At 36.5% G+C, this 16563-nt stretch overlaps 1 protein-coding gene across 1 annotated transcript in view; it reads right to left on the bottom strand.

Annotated features, from left to right (window-relative positions):
- Positions 1 to 1407: 1407 nt before the first annotated feature.
- LOC103801809 (lysine-specific demethylase 4C-like) overlaps positions 1408 to 16563 on the bottom strand; it is a 38271-nt gene continuing 23115 nt past the window's right edge. The window contains exons 5-7 of the mRNA XM_009074240.1: positions 16120 to 16169; positions 7088 to 7191; positions 1408 to 1569 (exon numbers count right to left, since the gene is read on the bottom strand). Of these exons, the coding sequence (XP_009072488.1) occupies positions 1408 to 1569; positions 7088 to 7191; positions 16120 to 16169 (316 nt within the window). The remainder of the gene's footprint in view (positions 1570 to 7087; positions 7192 to 16119; positions 16170 to 16563) is intronic.

Here is a 16563-nt window from a genome sequence, read left to right as displayed (position 1 = left end):
AGAAAGCTGCCCTGTGGAAAAGGACCTGGGGGTGCTGGTCAACAGCAGCTGAATTAGTGTGCTCAGGTGACCAAGAAGGCCAATGACACCCTGGCTTATATAAGCAATAGTGTGGCCAGCAGGACCAGGACAGTGACTGCCCCTCTGTACTTGGCATTGGTGAGGTCACACCTCAAGTGCTGTGTTCATGGAGGTACTGGAGAATGTACAGAGATGAGTAACAAAACTAGTGAAGGGTCTAGAGAGTAAGTCATATGGGGAGCAGCTGAGACTGAGGTTCTTTAGTCTGGAGAAAAGAAGGCACAGGGAAAACCTCATCACTCACTACAACTTCATGAAAGGAGGCTGTAGCCAGGTGAGGGATGGCCTCTTCTCCCAGGTAACCAGCAACAGGACAAGACAAAATAGTCTGAAGCTGTGCCAGGAGAGGTTCAGGTGGAATATCAGGAAGACTATGGGGAGCAGCTGAGACTGAGGTTCTTTAGTCTGGAGAAAAGAAGGCACAGGGAAAACCTCATCACTCACTACAACTTCATGAAAGGAGGCTGTAGCCAGGTGAGGGATGGCCTCTTCTCCCAGGTAACCAGCAACAGGACAAGACAAAATAGTCTGAAGCTGTGCCAGGAGAGGTTCAGGTGGAATATCAGGAAGACTCTTTTCACTGAAAGGGTTGTTAAGCATTGGCATGGACTTCCCAGAGAGGTGGTGGAGTCACCATCCCTAGAAGTGTTCAAGAAACATATGGATGTGGCACTTAGTGCTATGGTTTAGTTGGCATGGTGGTGTTTGGTCAAAAGTTGGACTCTGTGATCATGGAAAACTTTTCTAACTTTAAGAATTCTATGATTCTATGCTGCACGTAAAAGGGAGGAAGATATGCATACCACAGAAAAAGATTACAATCTAAATGATCTTCAATAAAACACACCTCACACAATTGCTTTATTATTGTTTTGTACTGCAAGTTATCTGATTACATTAAAGAAGAGAAAAGTCAAACTTGTTTCTGTAAACTTTATTTGAAGTTTCATTACTTAGGATTCTTTCTAGGTATCAAAATTCCTAGTGAAACTAAAGTGCTTTCACAAAGAGTACAGCTTAAAGGAGATTTAAGAGCAGAAGTCAGTTGACTTCACATATACTAACTACAGTATATGTAGCTTCATCTTAAATACATCTGTAAATACAATTGGTTTTGAACAACAGTATACACATTAATCTGCAACAAAACTCACTACTGGGAGGAATAAACATTGCTGAGAGTATAACACTCACTATAAAAATAACAACTATAAATAAAAATTCAATAGCAGAAAAAGGTACTACCTGACCCAATAGCTCTCTCTTTCTCATCAGCTTCCATAGATGCTCACAAAGAAATAACCACAGGTAAGCTCTCCTTACACATCAATTTTCTGCAGTACAACTTACCAATTTTGCTGCTTTTCCATAATCAATCCATCGGACGGTGGCAAAGTTTGTTGACTCTGCACAATTAAATCCATGGTTAAATCCTGTATGGTATCCATATGGGAATGTGATTATAAATTCTCCTGCCTCTTGTATAACCTGTGACATTTTAAAAAAAAATTAAAACAATAATCAAAGTGAACCACATTACAAAAGTAGTTATGCCCCTAAAGCAATGAATCTTTTACTCACCTTTACAACTAACTAAAAACAAAGAGGTTTTTTCCCCTTGTACACATATGAGATTTAATGCAAGCAGAAGCAGTATACTTGAGACAACATTCTTTACTATAAAATGCACAGCTATGTGTAATACTTTACAAATTCAGAAAGAACATACAAAAAAGCTAATCTTGGAGAAGAGGTTTACTGGTAATAAAATCTGGAAGTAAAGGGAACTAGAAAGGGCAGTGTAAAGAATTTATCATTCTTACTGGTTGAAAAGAAACAGAGACAGGCTGGATCAAAATACTCAAAATTATCATCCTTAAATACTAGCACAACTTAATTGTGGAAGAACTTATTCTGTCCAGCACCCTGAAGAAGTTTTTCTAAAATGGCATCAAAAGTCTTCTTCTAAAGACTGGAGAGAGATCTTATTCTCATCCTTCTCTCCTACACTCATCCATTTCAAGAAGTATGAAGACTAGTGACTGAGGGCCTGGATTTGCCTTTTAAGTTCCTTACTCCCAGAAGAAAAGCATAAAGTAGGAGAAACCCTTATTTAATAAGCCTTAGCAGTTAAATAAAACAATGTTGTTCATCCCAAACAAGCACACTGGAATCCCTCAGGTAGTGTCTTTACGTGGGAAGAGAGAAGAGGGGGAAGAAGAAGAATAAACAAGTACCATGCACAAACTCTTCAACCTTACAGCTGTGGCAGTGTGCTCTCTCTGTCCAGTCCAAAGCAATAGCCACCAGTGGCACTTCAGATGGCTGCATATAGCTTAAGATGGACTTTGGGGAGATGGATGGCAGCACAGTAACTAAGGGCTGTCTCATGCACTCACCTAGATATCCCCCTGGTATGTGAACATGACTAAGTCAACCATCCTACTCCATCAACAGTGGACAGCCCAGGGCTCACTGACCTCTCCTGCAGGGCAGGAGCAGGCACATCTCTCAAGGTTACTTCTCAAGTCTGAGAGACTCCTTGCTGCATCAGACACTTAGTAAGAGAATTGGAAGTAAATGTGCTGAAACTGTAATGTTAGCTAACTGCTGAAAAGGATTGACTGTGTATATATAATCCTTCATATATGAACCGTTGATCAAGTCTGGTGACTAAGTCTGGATCCAGCCCCACCTAGACTCCCCTATGAAAAGGAGTTTAGAAAGCAATGGGGTCCTCTCTGAACCTCATGACTCAACAGGATGGTCTCCCTGACAGTTCTCTCTGATCCTGTCCTCTATGCATTAAATATTCAGGTGCACCTTGCCATTGAACCTTGTTAAACCACTTACACATTAGCCATTGAATTTTTTAACTCTTGCAAGTGCTCAGCACTCTCTTTCCATGACAACAGCTACTAACTCCCAGGATATTCTTGCATTAGAAATGCAGTGCAGAATATCTCAAGATAAAGCCACTAAAACATCACTTTAGACATTAAATCAAAAATAATTTTAATTTGTCATTGTCCTTGCCCTCCTTCTCTTTGCGCAAAATTTTAGCAGAAGTACTCTGGCACTACTGGGAACAAGAATTCCAAGTAACTAAAGGAAAAGCAGGATGGAAGGAGATGCTCAAAGAAAAACTGGACATTGATTTAGAGAATGAGCAAGGGTAATTTCAAAGGACTACTTGCACTTTACAAGTACAAGCAGAAGAAAAGCATGCTGAGGCCACTGGCTCAACACAAAATTATAGAAAGCAGGAAAAAAAAAGAAAAAGCCCCAACTAACCAAACTCCCCACAAAAACCACCTAAAAAAACCCTACTAACACAGTAGTTCTACTTTCGTATATACAAAAACAAACCAAATTCCCAATAGTTTTAAAAGAGATATCAAACCTAAAGGCTTCTAGAGTAAACTACAAAAATATGTGCAATAACATAAACAAATCACTGGTCAGGATACTCTCTTTCAAGAGAGAAATCCCATCCTCCTATACTAAGATGGACTGCTGCTCTGCGCTGGACATGGAGAAAAGAAGAGACAGCACTTCTTGTCAGTCACTAATATTCTCTCAACACAGAGACAGCTTTAATCTCTTAAAGTGAGCCCACCAAAGATTGTATCAAGTACAGGCTATTCAGAGACCAGAAATGGCACACTGCCTTCTGAGCTATCTGATAAGAGTTAATGAATAAAGTAGATTATACAGAAGTAAATAGTTAAAAGAGATTCCCTGCACTCTGTTTGATATACCTTTTTACATGAAACAAACATCAGCTGACAGGCCCACTAAAAAGCAAACAGATCCATTTAAATGAAGCAAATAACCTGAACAATGACTGATGACTACTCAATAAGATGTATTCAATGATTACAAGAAAATAGGGAGAATTCTCAGAAATTAAATAGGCTGTTTTCATTGTGTGGCAATGCTTTGCATAAGCAATACAGTAAGAAAAACTGGAAGTACAAATATGACTCTTCTTAGGGAAATACACTTAAAAATTGAAATCATGAAAAGAAAGAGTTAAAGAATCACCAAAATTAAAATTCAGTCCTAAACATTTGTCTTATTAACATAATGTATCCTAAATCTCAGCTTTCTGCTGGCATTAAATTTCTGCTTTTAGAATCTCCTTCAAAATTCTTATCTTAGAATTCTTTGTATGCTCTTCTGCTCAATGCAAGAACACACAGGGTTAGCATTTCAAGATATCTTATTTCTGATTGTAATAGAGGATGAAAGAAAGAGAGGAAAACAAGAAAAATATACTTAGTTAGCAAAGCTAAAGAAAAAAATTGGATCTCACATTTGGCAAGGTTAAATTTTCTGTGGGTTCATATTTAGTATATACATGCAAATGCACATATAGTTGCATATATTATATCCGTTACTGTAGCACTCCAACAATTGCTGTGGGAATGTTTAAGAAAGATTATTCTCAATGCTAACGATTCCAAAATTTATCTCAATATACCCTCCCACTGCTGACAGTTTAGCAGGTGTTCCATTGCAACAAGCAGCAGTTCAGCTGCCACCTGGTAGGCGTAGGCTGACTTATCAGCATTCAGCACATTTCCACTTCTATCACTTTGAGCCATGAGAGATCACAGCCTGGTTCTCTCTATTCACTTTCTCACTGAATCCCATTAATTACAATTACACTTGGGTACAGTCTGCTTCCTCCAAAGACTAGGTGACAGAATCAAACTTAAATATTTAACTATTTGTAGCACCCATTTTTTCTCTTTTTTTTTTCTTTTAAATTAGAACACAGGAATAATCAAGACACTGAAATACGAAGATCAGCTCCCTTACCCCACCTCCAATGTGTGGTACTGAAAATAAACATGCTGGCATTCTGCAATATTCTACTTTAAACACCAACCACTGAAAATTACACTATTCAGAGTAATGTTCTGTAAATCCAAAACTATAAATCCAGTTATAAAACCTTCCAGTTTGGAAAGTTTCACCTGACACTTCATGATAAAGCACAAGGCTATGAAGGGAAGCAGTATATACCCATATATTACAAAAACTAAACTCAGCAACTATATTTTCGTATGTTAATATATCATTCAGAAAACAAACTACTTCTTTTATGAGTAATTTATTCAAAAAAAAGCTTGCCTTCCAAGGCAGACAGTGTCAGTCTAAATACCTACATTTTTTCAATTTCATACACAGGTTGATTTAAGCATGAAAAGTGAAGTGATATTCCAAAAAGGCATACAACAAACCAGCAGCTTTATCCCACCTGTGTTGCCAACAAGGCTGATAACACAGAGATGCTCTATTTCTTGCCGAGCAGTGCTTACACAGCATCAAGGCCTTTTCTGCTCCCCACACAACCCCACCAGCAAGGAGGCTGGGGGTATACAAGCAGTTGGGAGGGGACACAGTCAGGACAGCTAACCTCATGGTATTATGCTCAGTATATAATGCTGTGAGAAAAAGGCAGAGGAATGTCTGGAGTGGTAGCATTAGCCTTCCCAGATCCCCATGACACATGATGGAGCTCTGCTCTCCTGGAGATGGCTGAACACTTGCCTGCTCATGGGAAGCAGTGAATATATTCCTCATTTTGCTCTGCCTGGGTGCACAAATTTTCCTTTCCCTATTAAACTGTCTTTATCTCATCCCACAAGTTTTCTACCTCTTACCCCTCCAATTCTCTTGCCCCGTTTCACCAAGAGGGGGGCAGTAAGCACCATGTGGTGTTTAGCTGCCAGCTGGGCAATAACATATATGAAAACATTCCCTTAAATATTATTACTATGGGTTATGTTTCATACTGTTAGAAAAACATCAACTAATCCAGACAGAAAGCACTGCATTATCCTATATTCCAGGCTGGGGAACACGTTAAGCTAAGTTCATATACACATGCCCACATGATATCAATAAATAAACAGCTTTAAACACTAAAACAGAAACCACAATAATAAGTGAGACATGTGGCAAGGACAGCTTACAAGACTATATTACAGTGGAAATAGATGAGAAAAAGTGCATGTTGCCTGATTCTTCTGAACAACTTAAAACAGTTTGCGCAGTGGGAAACCAAGAAACATAGTCTCTTAATGATCAAAAAGCTTTTAAAAACTCAGTACTAACATGAGCAGATGTTCAGGCTGGGGACTTTCTGAATCAAGCTCTACTCTTCTCAGTAGGTTTACAAAACTCGAAATTTCAGAACTTTAGAATTTGCAAAGCATTCAGTGTTTTGAATAAATACACTTAGAAAACAGCAATGTATTGAAAGCATTTTATTAGCTGGCACCTATAGGAATTTCAAAGTGGAAAACAATGAGGTAGAAGATCTTGCAGAAAGGAGAAGAAACAGAATACTTCAGGTGCTTTTAAAAGCAGCTGTGTATTAAATTCAGCCACAAAGAAGAAGGCTAGTCATTCTTCCCAATTTCTGTTTCAATAACATTCTTTTCAAATGTTTATTCTGTCACTACTTGGCAGCAAAAAATAAACATTTACTCTTTTTTCCCCAATGTTATAGCTTTAAAAAGATATTTTAAATTGAATAACAGTTCTTTTGGCTTTACTTCACCTTAAACTTTTTAGATCATAATACTGATAAAGTTACATTAATTGCATTAGAAAAGCAACATGCAGACATAAAGAAATTAAACACTTATGTTAAAATATTACATATACAACTTAAATTAATAAAGCAAGTTAAGAAGTGTTTCAGTCCATAGAAAATTACATCCATGCTAGAATGGAAACAAATTAAAAATAAGTAATATTGGTAATGCCTTAGAAAAAAATCACAGAAATTTTTAGGATAAAGATTATGATGGCTACAAGTGTTCAATGCTAAAAAATACCAAGCTAAACCATATAAAAGTTCTAACACATTTTTCATGCATGCCTGGAAAAAAATAATTTCCTCCCCTTTACTATAACAATCCTTACAGTAAACACAATCTAATTTGATATAGGAATGCAAAGTTTTTAAAAAGAAACACCAACGTACCTTGTCAAAAGGAATTCCATACTTTTTCAATACTGATGGAGAAATTAGTGCCATCTTGTGGCGAAGAAAAGCACCACATGCTCGAAATCTGCTTGAGAAGAACCCTAAGAAGGCAAGATATGCAAAATTGTGTATCTCTGCATTAAAACACGTAGGAAATTTTTCTAATATTTTAAAATAGTTAATACTGTTCAAACATGGTTTAGATATTTTTATCATGTCATTCCTAGGTTCTGAAAAATCTGCAAAAATCAAATGCATCCCCTAGGTTTTTCAACTGTTTTTCAGGGGGAAGGGTTACGGGGGTTTGGGTTTTCTTTGTTTGTTAAGAACTGAAAGAGTTTAAAATAAAATTGGACCTGTAAATTTAGGCATATTTTCTTACTCTTTAGAGAAATCTATTATTGTTGGAGGCTTTTTTTTTATGTTAATGCTCAATATGCACACCAGAAAATCACTTGCAGTAAATAAATTTAGTAGGATTCCAAGTGCTAGGTTTACCTAGCACTTACAAACCATCTATACAGTAAACAAATACAACTTTCTATCTAAATGTTTTTACAATTTGTTGAATCCCTCTTGTGTAAATGTTAGTTTATCATTCACAGAAATAGTTTAATTCTTGGAACTCCACACTCACTATTGAACCATTTTTTTGAAAAAACGAAAAGAATCACTTTCAATCAATTAACCATCTACATATTTCTAATAGCTTGAGGAAAAAAATAGGAACAAGAATTTTCCACAATAGTCTTCTCTGTAATGTTAGATTTAACTTCTTTACTCTGATAAGTCTTATATTTATGTCCATTAACCACCCCAAAATCTCAGAACAATTTTAAGGTTATCATATTATTGTTGTTATATTCTTTGTACATTCAATCCTAACACACTCATCAGTACTCAAAGAGGAATTTGTATCTAATTTATCAGAAATAAGGTTAAATAGCACTTAAACAGCTAAGGTATAATGTAGAGTTGTGCTGATCAGCCTACTAAAAGCTGCCCTGAGACAAAATTTTATTCAAATTTATCATTATTTTTTCTCACAAAATTCTTTACTCTCTTTTGGAATTGCAAATAATGCCCTTCAGTTTCAAAAAATACTACTTGATAGGTATAGTTTTATCATACATGTTCAGCTTAGCTGACTAAATCCTACAATTAGTAGACTCCAGCACATGAACTTCAACTATTTGGCACTATTAATGCCTATAACATAATGACAGCAATCATAACTTAGAATCTATAGTTTTTGAGCTTCAAGAAATCTCAGTCCTGAGCAGCATAACAATAGAAATATACTGAAACTTACTGTGAAAAATGTGATTGAAAGTGATACTTGAGACTCAAGAAAGAGCAGGTGTTGAAAGCAGCAAAAAAGCTTATTTTCTAAAAGCAGGGAGAGTTTGAGTTTGCCTCGAGAAAACAAATTTTGTACTAAATTCTATTACTGCAATATGCTACATTAGCTCAATACAAGATTATAAAAAGCAAACGATGGGCAGATATCCAAAACTTAAGTTGTACCACTATAGCTCCAAGAAATCAGAAATAGTGGTGACAAGTCAAACCAGAAGACAAGCTTGTTGCTGAATTCCAAGAAAGTTGCAAATAACACAGAACAGCAGAACATAACTTGCTCAAAATCCATTACAAGAAATGTACAGGAGAACACTTGCTGTGGTTACAGAGCTCTCACAGTGAAATCAAAGTGCAGCCTGCACATTTTGTACCTCTATAAAATATCTTTTGACTCTGTCAAAGTCTACACCTTCACACACAGACTTTTCAGCTTCATTCACCTCATTTTCTCAAAAGCACTCCCCTTCAATGAACAAGGAAAGAAAGGAAGGTAGTATTTCCTCATTACAAGACTGTTGATCAGAAGGTCTTTTGTTCTGCCAGGCTAAAGGTAAGGTCACACAAGCTTTTCTTTCAGGAAAGAGAATCCCTGCAGGATAATTGGTTAGCAGATGTAAAAAATACCTAAAAGAACACTGAATAGAGGTCTTTACATTAGAAATATTACAAGACCCTTACAAAAGCATTAAATGCAGGCCTGCAACACCCTAGAACCATTCCCAAATACGAAGCTGATGTTAAAATTACCAATTTACAGGATTACCAGTGAATCCTGCATGCTTTGTAAGATTCCATATCTAAATTTAAAAAAATACTGAAATCCATCTAGAATGCAACTACCATGCAGATTCTGTAGTACATTCATGCTTTTAAGGGAAACAAGAAATCTTAATTTAATCCATTAACACTAATCCACTAAGTAAATCAGTTCACAAGAACAGGCACATTTTAGGAATTCACATGCAACCCCAGTTTCTTGGATGGCCCCTTGAGACATGGCAGACCTGTACCCTATTTGTCCTCTTGGAAATGATTACACAGAACACAAAATAAGAATTAAAAAAAATTATTTCATAGGAGCTAATGAGCAATAATCAAAGATCAAGGGTAGGTTGCTCACTGATTTATATCCATGAGATAAAGAACATCAAATTCAAAATTATCCAATCTATGATTTATAGAAACACTGGCATTCTCAACACCTAGAGCAGAATTAGAAGTATGTGGTTCAGCCTTTGATGGCCAAATGTTTGGGCATGAACACCTAACCTATAAGGGAGAGTACATTTATCCACCAAACTCAACGTACCTCTCTGGCTTTTTTAAATCCACATCTAGTTAACACAAGCAACAATAGCAAAGAATATGTGAAAGCATAGGCTTCAGATTGTGTTAACAATCAAAAACAAGCCATTAGAAGAGTCTACATACAATATTCTGAGAGATAACATAGCCCAAAGTGTCTAATCTTTCCAAAGCTATTTGTATTACCCAAAGAAAATATTTCTTTGGTTACAGCATTAACCCTGGGCTGGTGAAGAGAAATCCTTTGTCAACGATATTCCACCTCAGTATGACAATTCCATACCATTTCTGGTTTTAAAATCCACATGCAAAATAGAAGTGAAAGCCTTCTCATCTTTGGGGAAAGGTGGAAGCAAAGAATACTAAGCAGATTCCTAGCTGCAACTGAGGAAGGGCAGGACTGATGCACACAGGACAGTGCTGCACTGAGAGTCTTTAAGCATACATGAAATGGTTCAGGGATGAAGAATATATTTTATAAAAAACTTCAAATCTATAAATTATTGAGGGACTGTGAGTATTGCTACCTGGAATTCTCTTTTGTGGTTTTTTTTCCAGCCTGAGAGTATCTTTCCTACATATCACATGCAACTCATATCACATAACCACATCAACATCAGACCTATTATCACTCAGGTAAACTGAAGTGGATTGGGTTCCACTCCCTAGCTAATCACCATTTTCAAGCTATTTGGAATGCTTATCTGCAGTACTAAGAATGTATCCATAATGTTTTCAATGTAGCTGCTCAATGAAAATCATATACGGACAAATTACAATACTACTCCCAAAAGTGTAATTCTACAACACCATTGGACTCAGCGGGTTGATTTGCTGTATTTTACCTTGTATGATCAAGGATAGCACAATTTGACCAATAATAGTCACTATTTCAGCACATACACATAAGATTATATTCTTAGGGAATGTTCAAATCAAATTCTGATTAGTCAATGGATGATAGACTTCCTATCATTTTCTACACATCCACACTCAAGATTTCACCTGAAATTTTACAGTACATGTGCTGTTTTTCTAGCTCATTAATATTACTTAAAATATAAAAATTGAAAATGTAAACAAAAAACTTACAATATTAAGAAAGAGAACACCCTAAATTGCAAATATCTTTAATGTAATTTAATGTCAATGTAAAAAAGAATAAACCAAATTAGCACAATTAAGCTCAAACTTATGGGTTTTTTTAATTTATGTAGATCTTCATTTAAAGGACTTAGACATACAAAATATTAATCATTACTCACAGATTAGTACTCTTGAAACACAGATGAAAGAAGTACTGAGTTTTCTAGTAACTTTTTTTTAGATTTTACTTTAGTAGGTATAAATACAAACTTTATGCAATTTATTTGAATTATTTTGCAGTTATTTGAACTAATTTGATTTAACTTTCTGAGTTGAACTTAAAAGAAACTAGGGGTAAGTTTGCATGACAACAATCTTCACAAAGCAGAGAGTACAAAAGCCATAAAACAAGTGGCTTTCAAGGGGTATGAAATATGAGTGTAGGTATGCCCAGACGAATATGTTCAAGCCTGAAGTACGCTATCCCTTAATGCAACTTTCCTAACATGACTCACTGAACTCTTAGCTGAGAAAAAATTCAATTCTTCAGCCACTCAAGTTTCCAGATTCAAGACTCTTAGAAGTTATTCAAGTTCTACCTCAAGTCAACTACTACTACTTCATTTTAACAATTACTTGTGTTTGTTTTCATGCATAAGAGGTAATGAGGGTGGTGAGACAAGAAGTTTGTTTTCATACGTAAGAGGTGGTAATGGAATGGGAGGTGTCCCTGTCCATGGCAGGGGGCTGAGACAAGACGATCTATAAGGTCCATTCCAATCTCTAAAATTATATGATTCTATGACTTCTGTATGAAATAATACTATACACCACACAAAGCTTTTTATAACAACGCTACATACCTAAAATATAGTAAACTTTATTTCTTCTTTAACATAATTGAACACCATTGATAGATGTCATGTGTCCCTGTCCATGGCAGGGGGCTGAGACAAGACGATCTATAAGGTCCATTCCAATCTCTAAAATTATATGATTCTATGACTTCTGTATGAAATAATACTATACACCACACAAAGCTTTTTATAACAACGCTACATACCTAAAATATAGTAAACTTTATTTCTTCTTTAACATAATTGAACACCATTGATAGATGTCATCTCCTTTCTAAAACTGTTTCTGCACTCAAATGACCTATTAAAAGATCTTCAAAATCCTTCAAACTATGATCTGTCATTTGCCACTCTGCTTCTATTCTCTTTATTTTCTAACTCATTTTGTGAAACAAAAAATCCTTAAGAATGCCACGGTATTACAGATTAACATAACAACAAGTATAAAAACTGCAGTTAACAGCTCACTTGAGTTTTTTATTACATTTATGTCTACATAAAATTGAAAAAAATATACATAAATGAGAAAGCAGCTGAAGGGCAAAATCAAACTGTTGTCTTTATCAGATGAAAGTCTAATGTCTTTCAGATAAAGCATTTGTTAGGCACCACAGTCAATCAAGATTTCAATGGAAAGCAAAAATGAAAGCATTCATGCACAAAAGGCATGTGTGGTAATTGTGATGTGCAGACAAGATAATGGAAAATATTCTGGCCTTCCTTTAATTTTATGTATCAACTGCTGCCTTGACTTAGACAACCTGCCACATTTAATGCATTATTTTATTATTTTAATTATTTAGGAACATTAATTTGGTAGGCTTCTTGTCATCAGGGCTAACCTTGAATAAAATCCTTTTTTTCACTTCAAATGTTGCACTCATGCAAAAATATGATTACAAATATTTTCCATACACATGCCATTAAATACAAAGTTCTCATTTACACTACATTTTATTGTTTGCTCTTAAATGACTTGCAGCCATGCAGGTTACTTTACATTTTCATCTTTCAGACATACCTTACTGTAAAACTCAGGCCATATTTTAGCAGGCAGCAGTTTCCATGACACAGCATGCAAATAATAAGAAACGGTAGCTTTTTTAATTTTTTTTAAAAAAGGAAAATTCAATATATAATAGCACAAAATCCATCATCTTTATTGTTAAGAGCTACAGCATCATCCTGTACATACCAGTCTTAGCTATTAGCTGAACCAAAAAGACCACAAAAACAATCTATGCAGAGAAAAATATCACAGGACATTAAAATGGAGTACTAAAAACTTAGTTTCACAGACAGCCCTTTAAACACTTCCTAACTCATCTATAATATATATAATAATCTCTGTATGTGTTTATCATTTTTCCACAGAAATCCTGATTTGTTCACTGAATATAATGGAATACACACTATTGGAAATTTTATGATCACTGTTCAGTATCTGATTCTACGTTTTGTTTGCTATTTCCTATTCAAAACATGGTTCTGAAATAAAAATTAATTAAGTTCTGATCATACATATGACTCATCAAGGAAAGTAGTTTTCCATTCTCCACACAGCTGTTTATAACTTATACTAACATATCACTAAGAGCAGCAGTAGACAATTTACTTCAATGCAGATGTATACAGGCCAAGACTGAGTGACATGTCTGGGCAACTTCTTTAAATCAGTAAGGATCAAGGAACTCAAGGACAGTCAAAATCAGGACGTGTGGGTTGGATGAGTGGACAGTAAGGTGGACTGAGAACTAGCTGAGCAGCAGATCTCAGAGTGTGCTGGTCAGTGGCAGAGAGTCTAGTCGGAGGTCTGTCATTAGAGGTGTCCCCTCAAGGTTGTGTACTGAACCCTATTTTGTTTCATGTGTTCATAAGTGACTTGGACGATGTGACAGACTGCCTCTTCAGCAAGTTTGCTGATGAAACAAAACTGGGAGGATACCTGAGTGCTGTGCAACCCTTCAGAAGGACCTTGACAGTTTGGAGAGGTGGGCAAAGAAGAACCACGTGAAATCAACAAGGGCAAGTGCAGGGTCCTGCACTGGGGAGGAATAACCCCAAGCACCAGCACAGGCTGGGGGCTGACCTGCTGGAAAGCAGCTCTGTGGAAAGGACATGGGGGTCCTGGTGGACAACAAGCTGTCCATAAGTCAACAATGTGCCCTTATGGCTTAGAAGACCAGTGGGATCCTGGCATGCATTAGGAAGAGCATTGTCAGCAGGTTAAGGTAGGTGAACCTGTCCCTCTACTCAGCCCTTGTGAGGTACATCTGGGATGTTGTGTCCAGTTCTTGGCTCCCTGGTAAAAGAGGGGCATGGAGCTCTTGGAGTGGGTCCAGTGGAGGGGAAGAAAGATGACTAAGAGAACAGAATACCTCTCTTCTGAGGAAAGGCTGAGAGAGCTGGGCCTGTTCAGCCTTGAGAAGAGATAACTGAAAGGGGACTTCATCAATGCATGCAAGTATTTGAAGGGAAGATGGAGCCAGGCTCTCCTCAGCTGTGCCAAGCAATAGGACAAGAGGTAACAGGCAGAAACTAATGCATAGCAAGTTCCACTTGCATATGAGGAAGAACTGCTTTACTGTGCAAGTGACTGTGCACTGGAACAGATTGTCCAGAGAGCTGTGGAGTCTTCCTCACTGGAGATAATCAAGAATCATCTGGATGCAATCCTGTGCCATGGAGGAAAGGAGGAACAGGGAGATGACCTGTGGTCCTTCCAACCTGACCTATTCTGTGATCCTGTGAACTGGGTTCCTGTTCCCAGCTGTGGAAAACAATGCACACATATGCCACTGTACTGGAAGCCATGTCCCTTTCTGTTCTACCTTCTCCCAGTAGTTCTGGACCTCAAAAATGTTATGCTAGGAGAGACTGAAGTCCTGAGCCCCATTTAGCCTGTTATCCAATTCTGACTCTAACATTCTGACATTAAGACTCCATTCCCTTGGCATAACTTACTGGCTTCTGACAAACAGTGGGTTTGGAGATTTCCATTTCTCCCCATATTTTATCTCCTATTTCTCTTACTGTACTAGGACACCATTATCAGCAACAAGGGGCCTGAGTACCTTCAGGTCAGTTTCCTAACACAGTACTTTCTTTTTGTATGTAGCAAAACATGTATCTCCAAAAGTTACCACCTTCCTGAATTTGTATAGGTTACATAGAATCACAGATTAGGTAGGAAGGGACCACATTGGCTCATCTGGTCCAACCTCCCTGCTCAAGCAGGGTCATCCTAGAGTACATGGCTCAGGATTGCATGCAGACAGTCCTTCAATACTTCCAGTGAGGAAGAATCCACAACCTCTCTGGGTAATCTGTTCCAGTGCTCAGCAACTCACACAATGAAGTTCTTCCTCGTATTGAGGCGAACTTCCTGTGCATCAGTTTTTGCCCATTACCTCTTGTTTTATTGGTTTCAGCCACTAAGAAGAATCTGGTTCTTGCCCAGTCCACATGTATCTATTTGTTTACCAGTGAAAAACAAAAGCTTCAAATTACACATACAAAGAGTTCTACATTTTGCAAGTTGGAAAGCAAAGAAAACAAGTGACAATTTTTCAACTGAAACTATGATGAAATTTAGTAACAGGAAATGCAATTACCCAGGTTGAAATCTGTTCTTTTAGAGATACGCTTTTAAGACTGGAAGTTCAAACATCTTTACTTGTATGTCTCTAACTGCCCTCCTACTGTTCTTAGCAGCAGTTTAAAAATAGCTCATAAAACCAGTCATGCACCTATATACAAAAAGAACCCCAAAAGGATATGAAAACAAAAAGGTACAAAAAAAAAAAATCAGAATTCAGTCCTGATGCATGATATCTGATTATGAACCTTCAACTGCATTCTTTATGTTTAATAACTATGGTTAACAGTAGGCTATAAAACACGACCTGCCAGGCCAAGAAATCTGCCTAATTATTCCCATGTTCATAAATTGCACTCCTAATTTGGCAACAAAAAGAGAGCTGTAGTACTACTGAAAAACAAAACAAATTACTGTGTGAGAATTTTCCTATAAACTAATTATTTTTATCCGTTAAGGCTGCAACCTTAGAAGAAAATCTCTGCTACTTCTCCACAAACATTCCTCACACCTGTGGAGGGCAAAAGCCAGCACATGCTTTAGCTAAAGTGGGTTTATACCACCAAGCTGAAAATGCCAGTAAAATATATAAAGTTCTACTAGAAGGGGAAAAAAAAAACCAAAAGAAAAAAAGACCATTTTCTTTCTTAAGAATTCTTCAGAGCACTACACAGTGTTCCTTGGTTGCAATAACACTATACACAGATAAAAGTCACACAACATTAAGTAATAAAACACAGTAGAGTCAAGGACATTGATTTTCACTTTGCTGGGAGTGTGTCCTTCAAACATCTTACATATGGAAATATTGAAAATCCTACCTTGAGCTAGTCTTTCAAACCGCTTGCCATGCTCTGGAGGAATAGCAAACCTAAAATTCACATAAAGAAAAGGATGAAATGCTTAAAGATATCATTACTAAAAAAGCCATCATTCATGTATGATAAATATCTAAGAATACAGAAACCAGAAAGATTAAAGACTAAAAAATTATACAAAAAAAATATATTATTATCTAAGGAAAAAATACAGATGGGTTGGTTTTTTTAAGAAAAAATAGCTTATTTCTTGCTTAAACATTACATTACACAGTTCGAAAATGTTGTGTTCACTATTTAAAATCATGTACAATGACAATATTGGATATAATTACACCACTCCAGTGAAAACAAAGATACATATACTTTCATTTTCCAAAGGAAATAAAAACACATAAAGTAAGTCTAATTTATATTGGTTTAATTTCTTTAAATTTTAATGTGCTT

This window comes from Acanthisitta chloris, unplaced genomic scaffold, assembly GCF_000695815.1.
Source record: "Acanthisitta chloris isolate BGI_N310 unplaced genomic scaffold, ASM69581v1 scaffold1205, whole genome shotgun sequence".
NCBI classification, from domain to species: domain Eukaryota; kingdom Metazoa; phylum Chordata; class Aves; order Passeriformes; family Acanthisittidae; genus Acanthisitta; species Acanthisitta chloris.
This window is presented reverse-complemented; position numbering and strand designations above follow the sequence as displayed.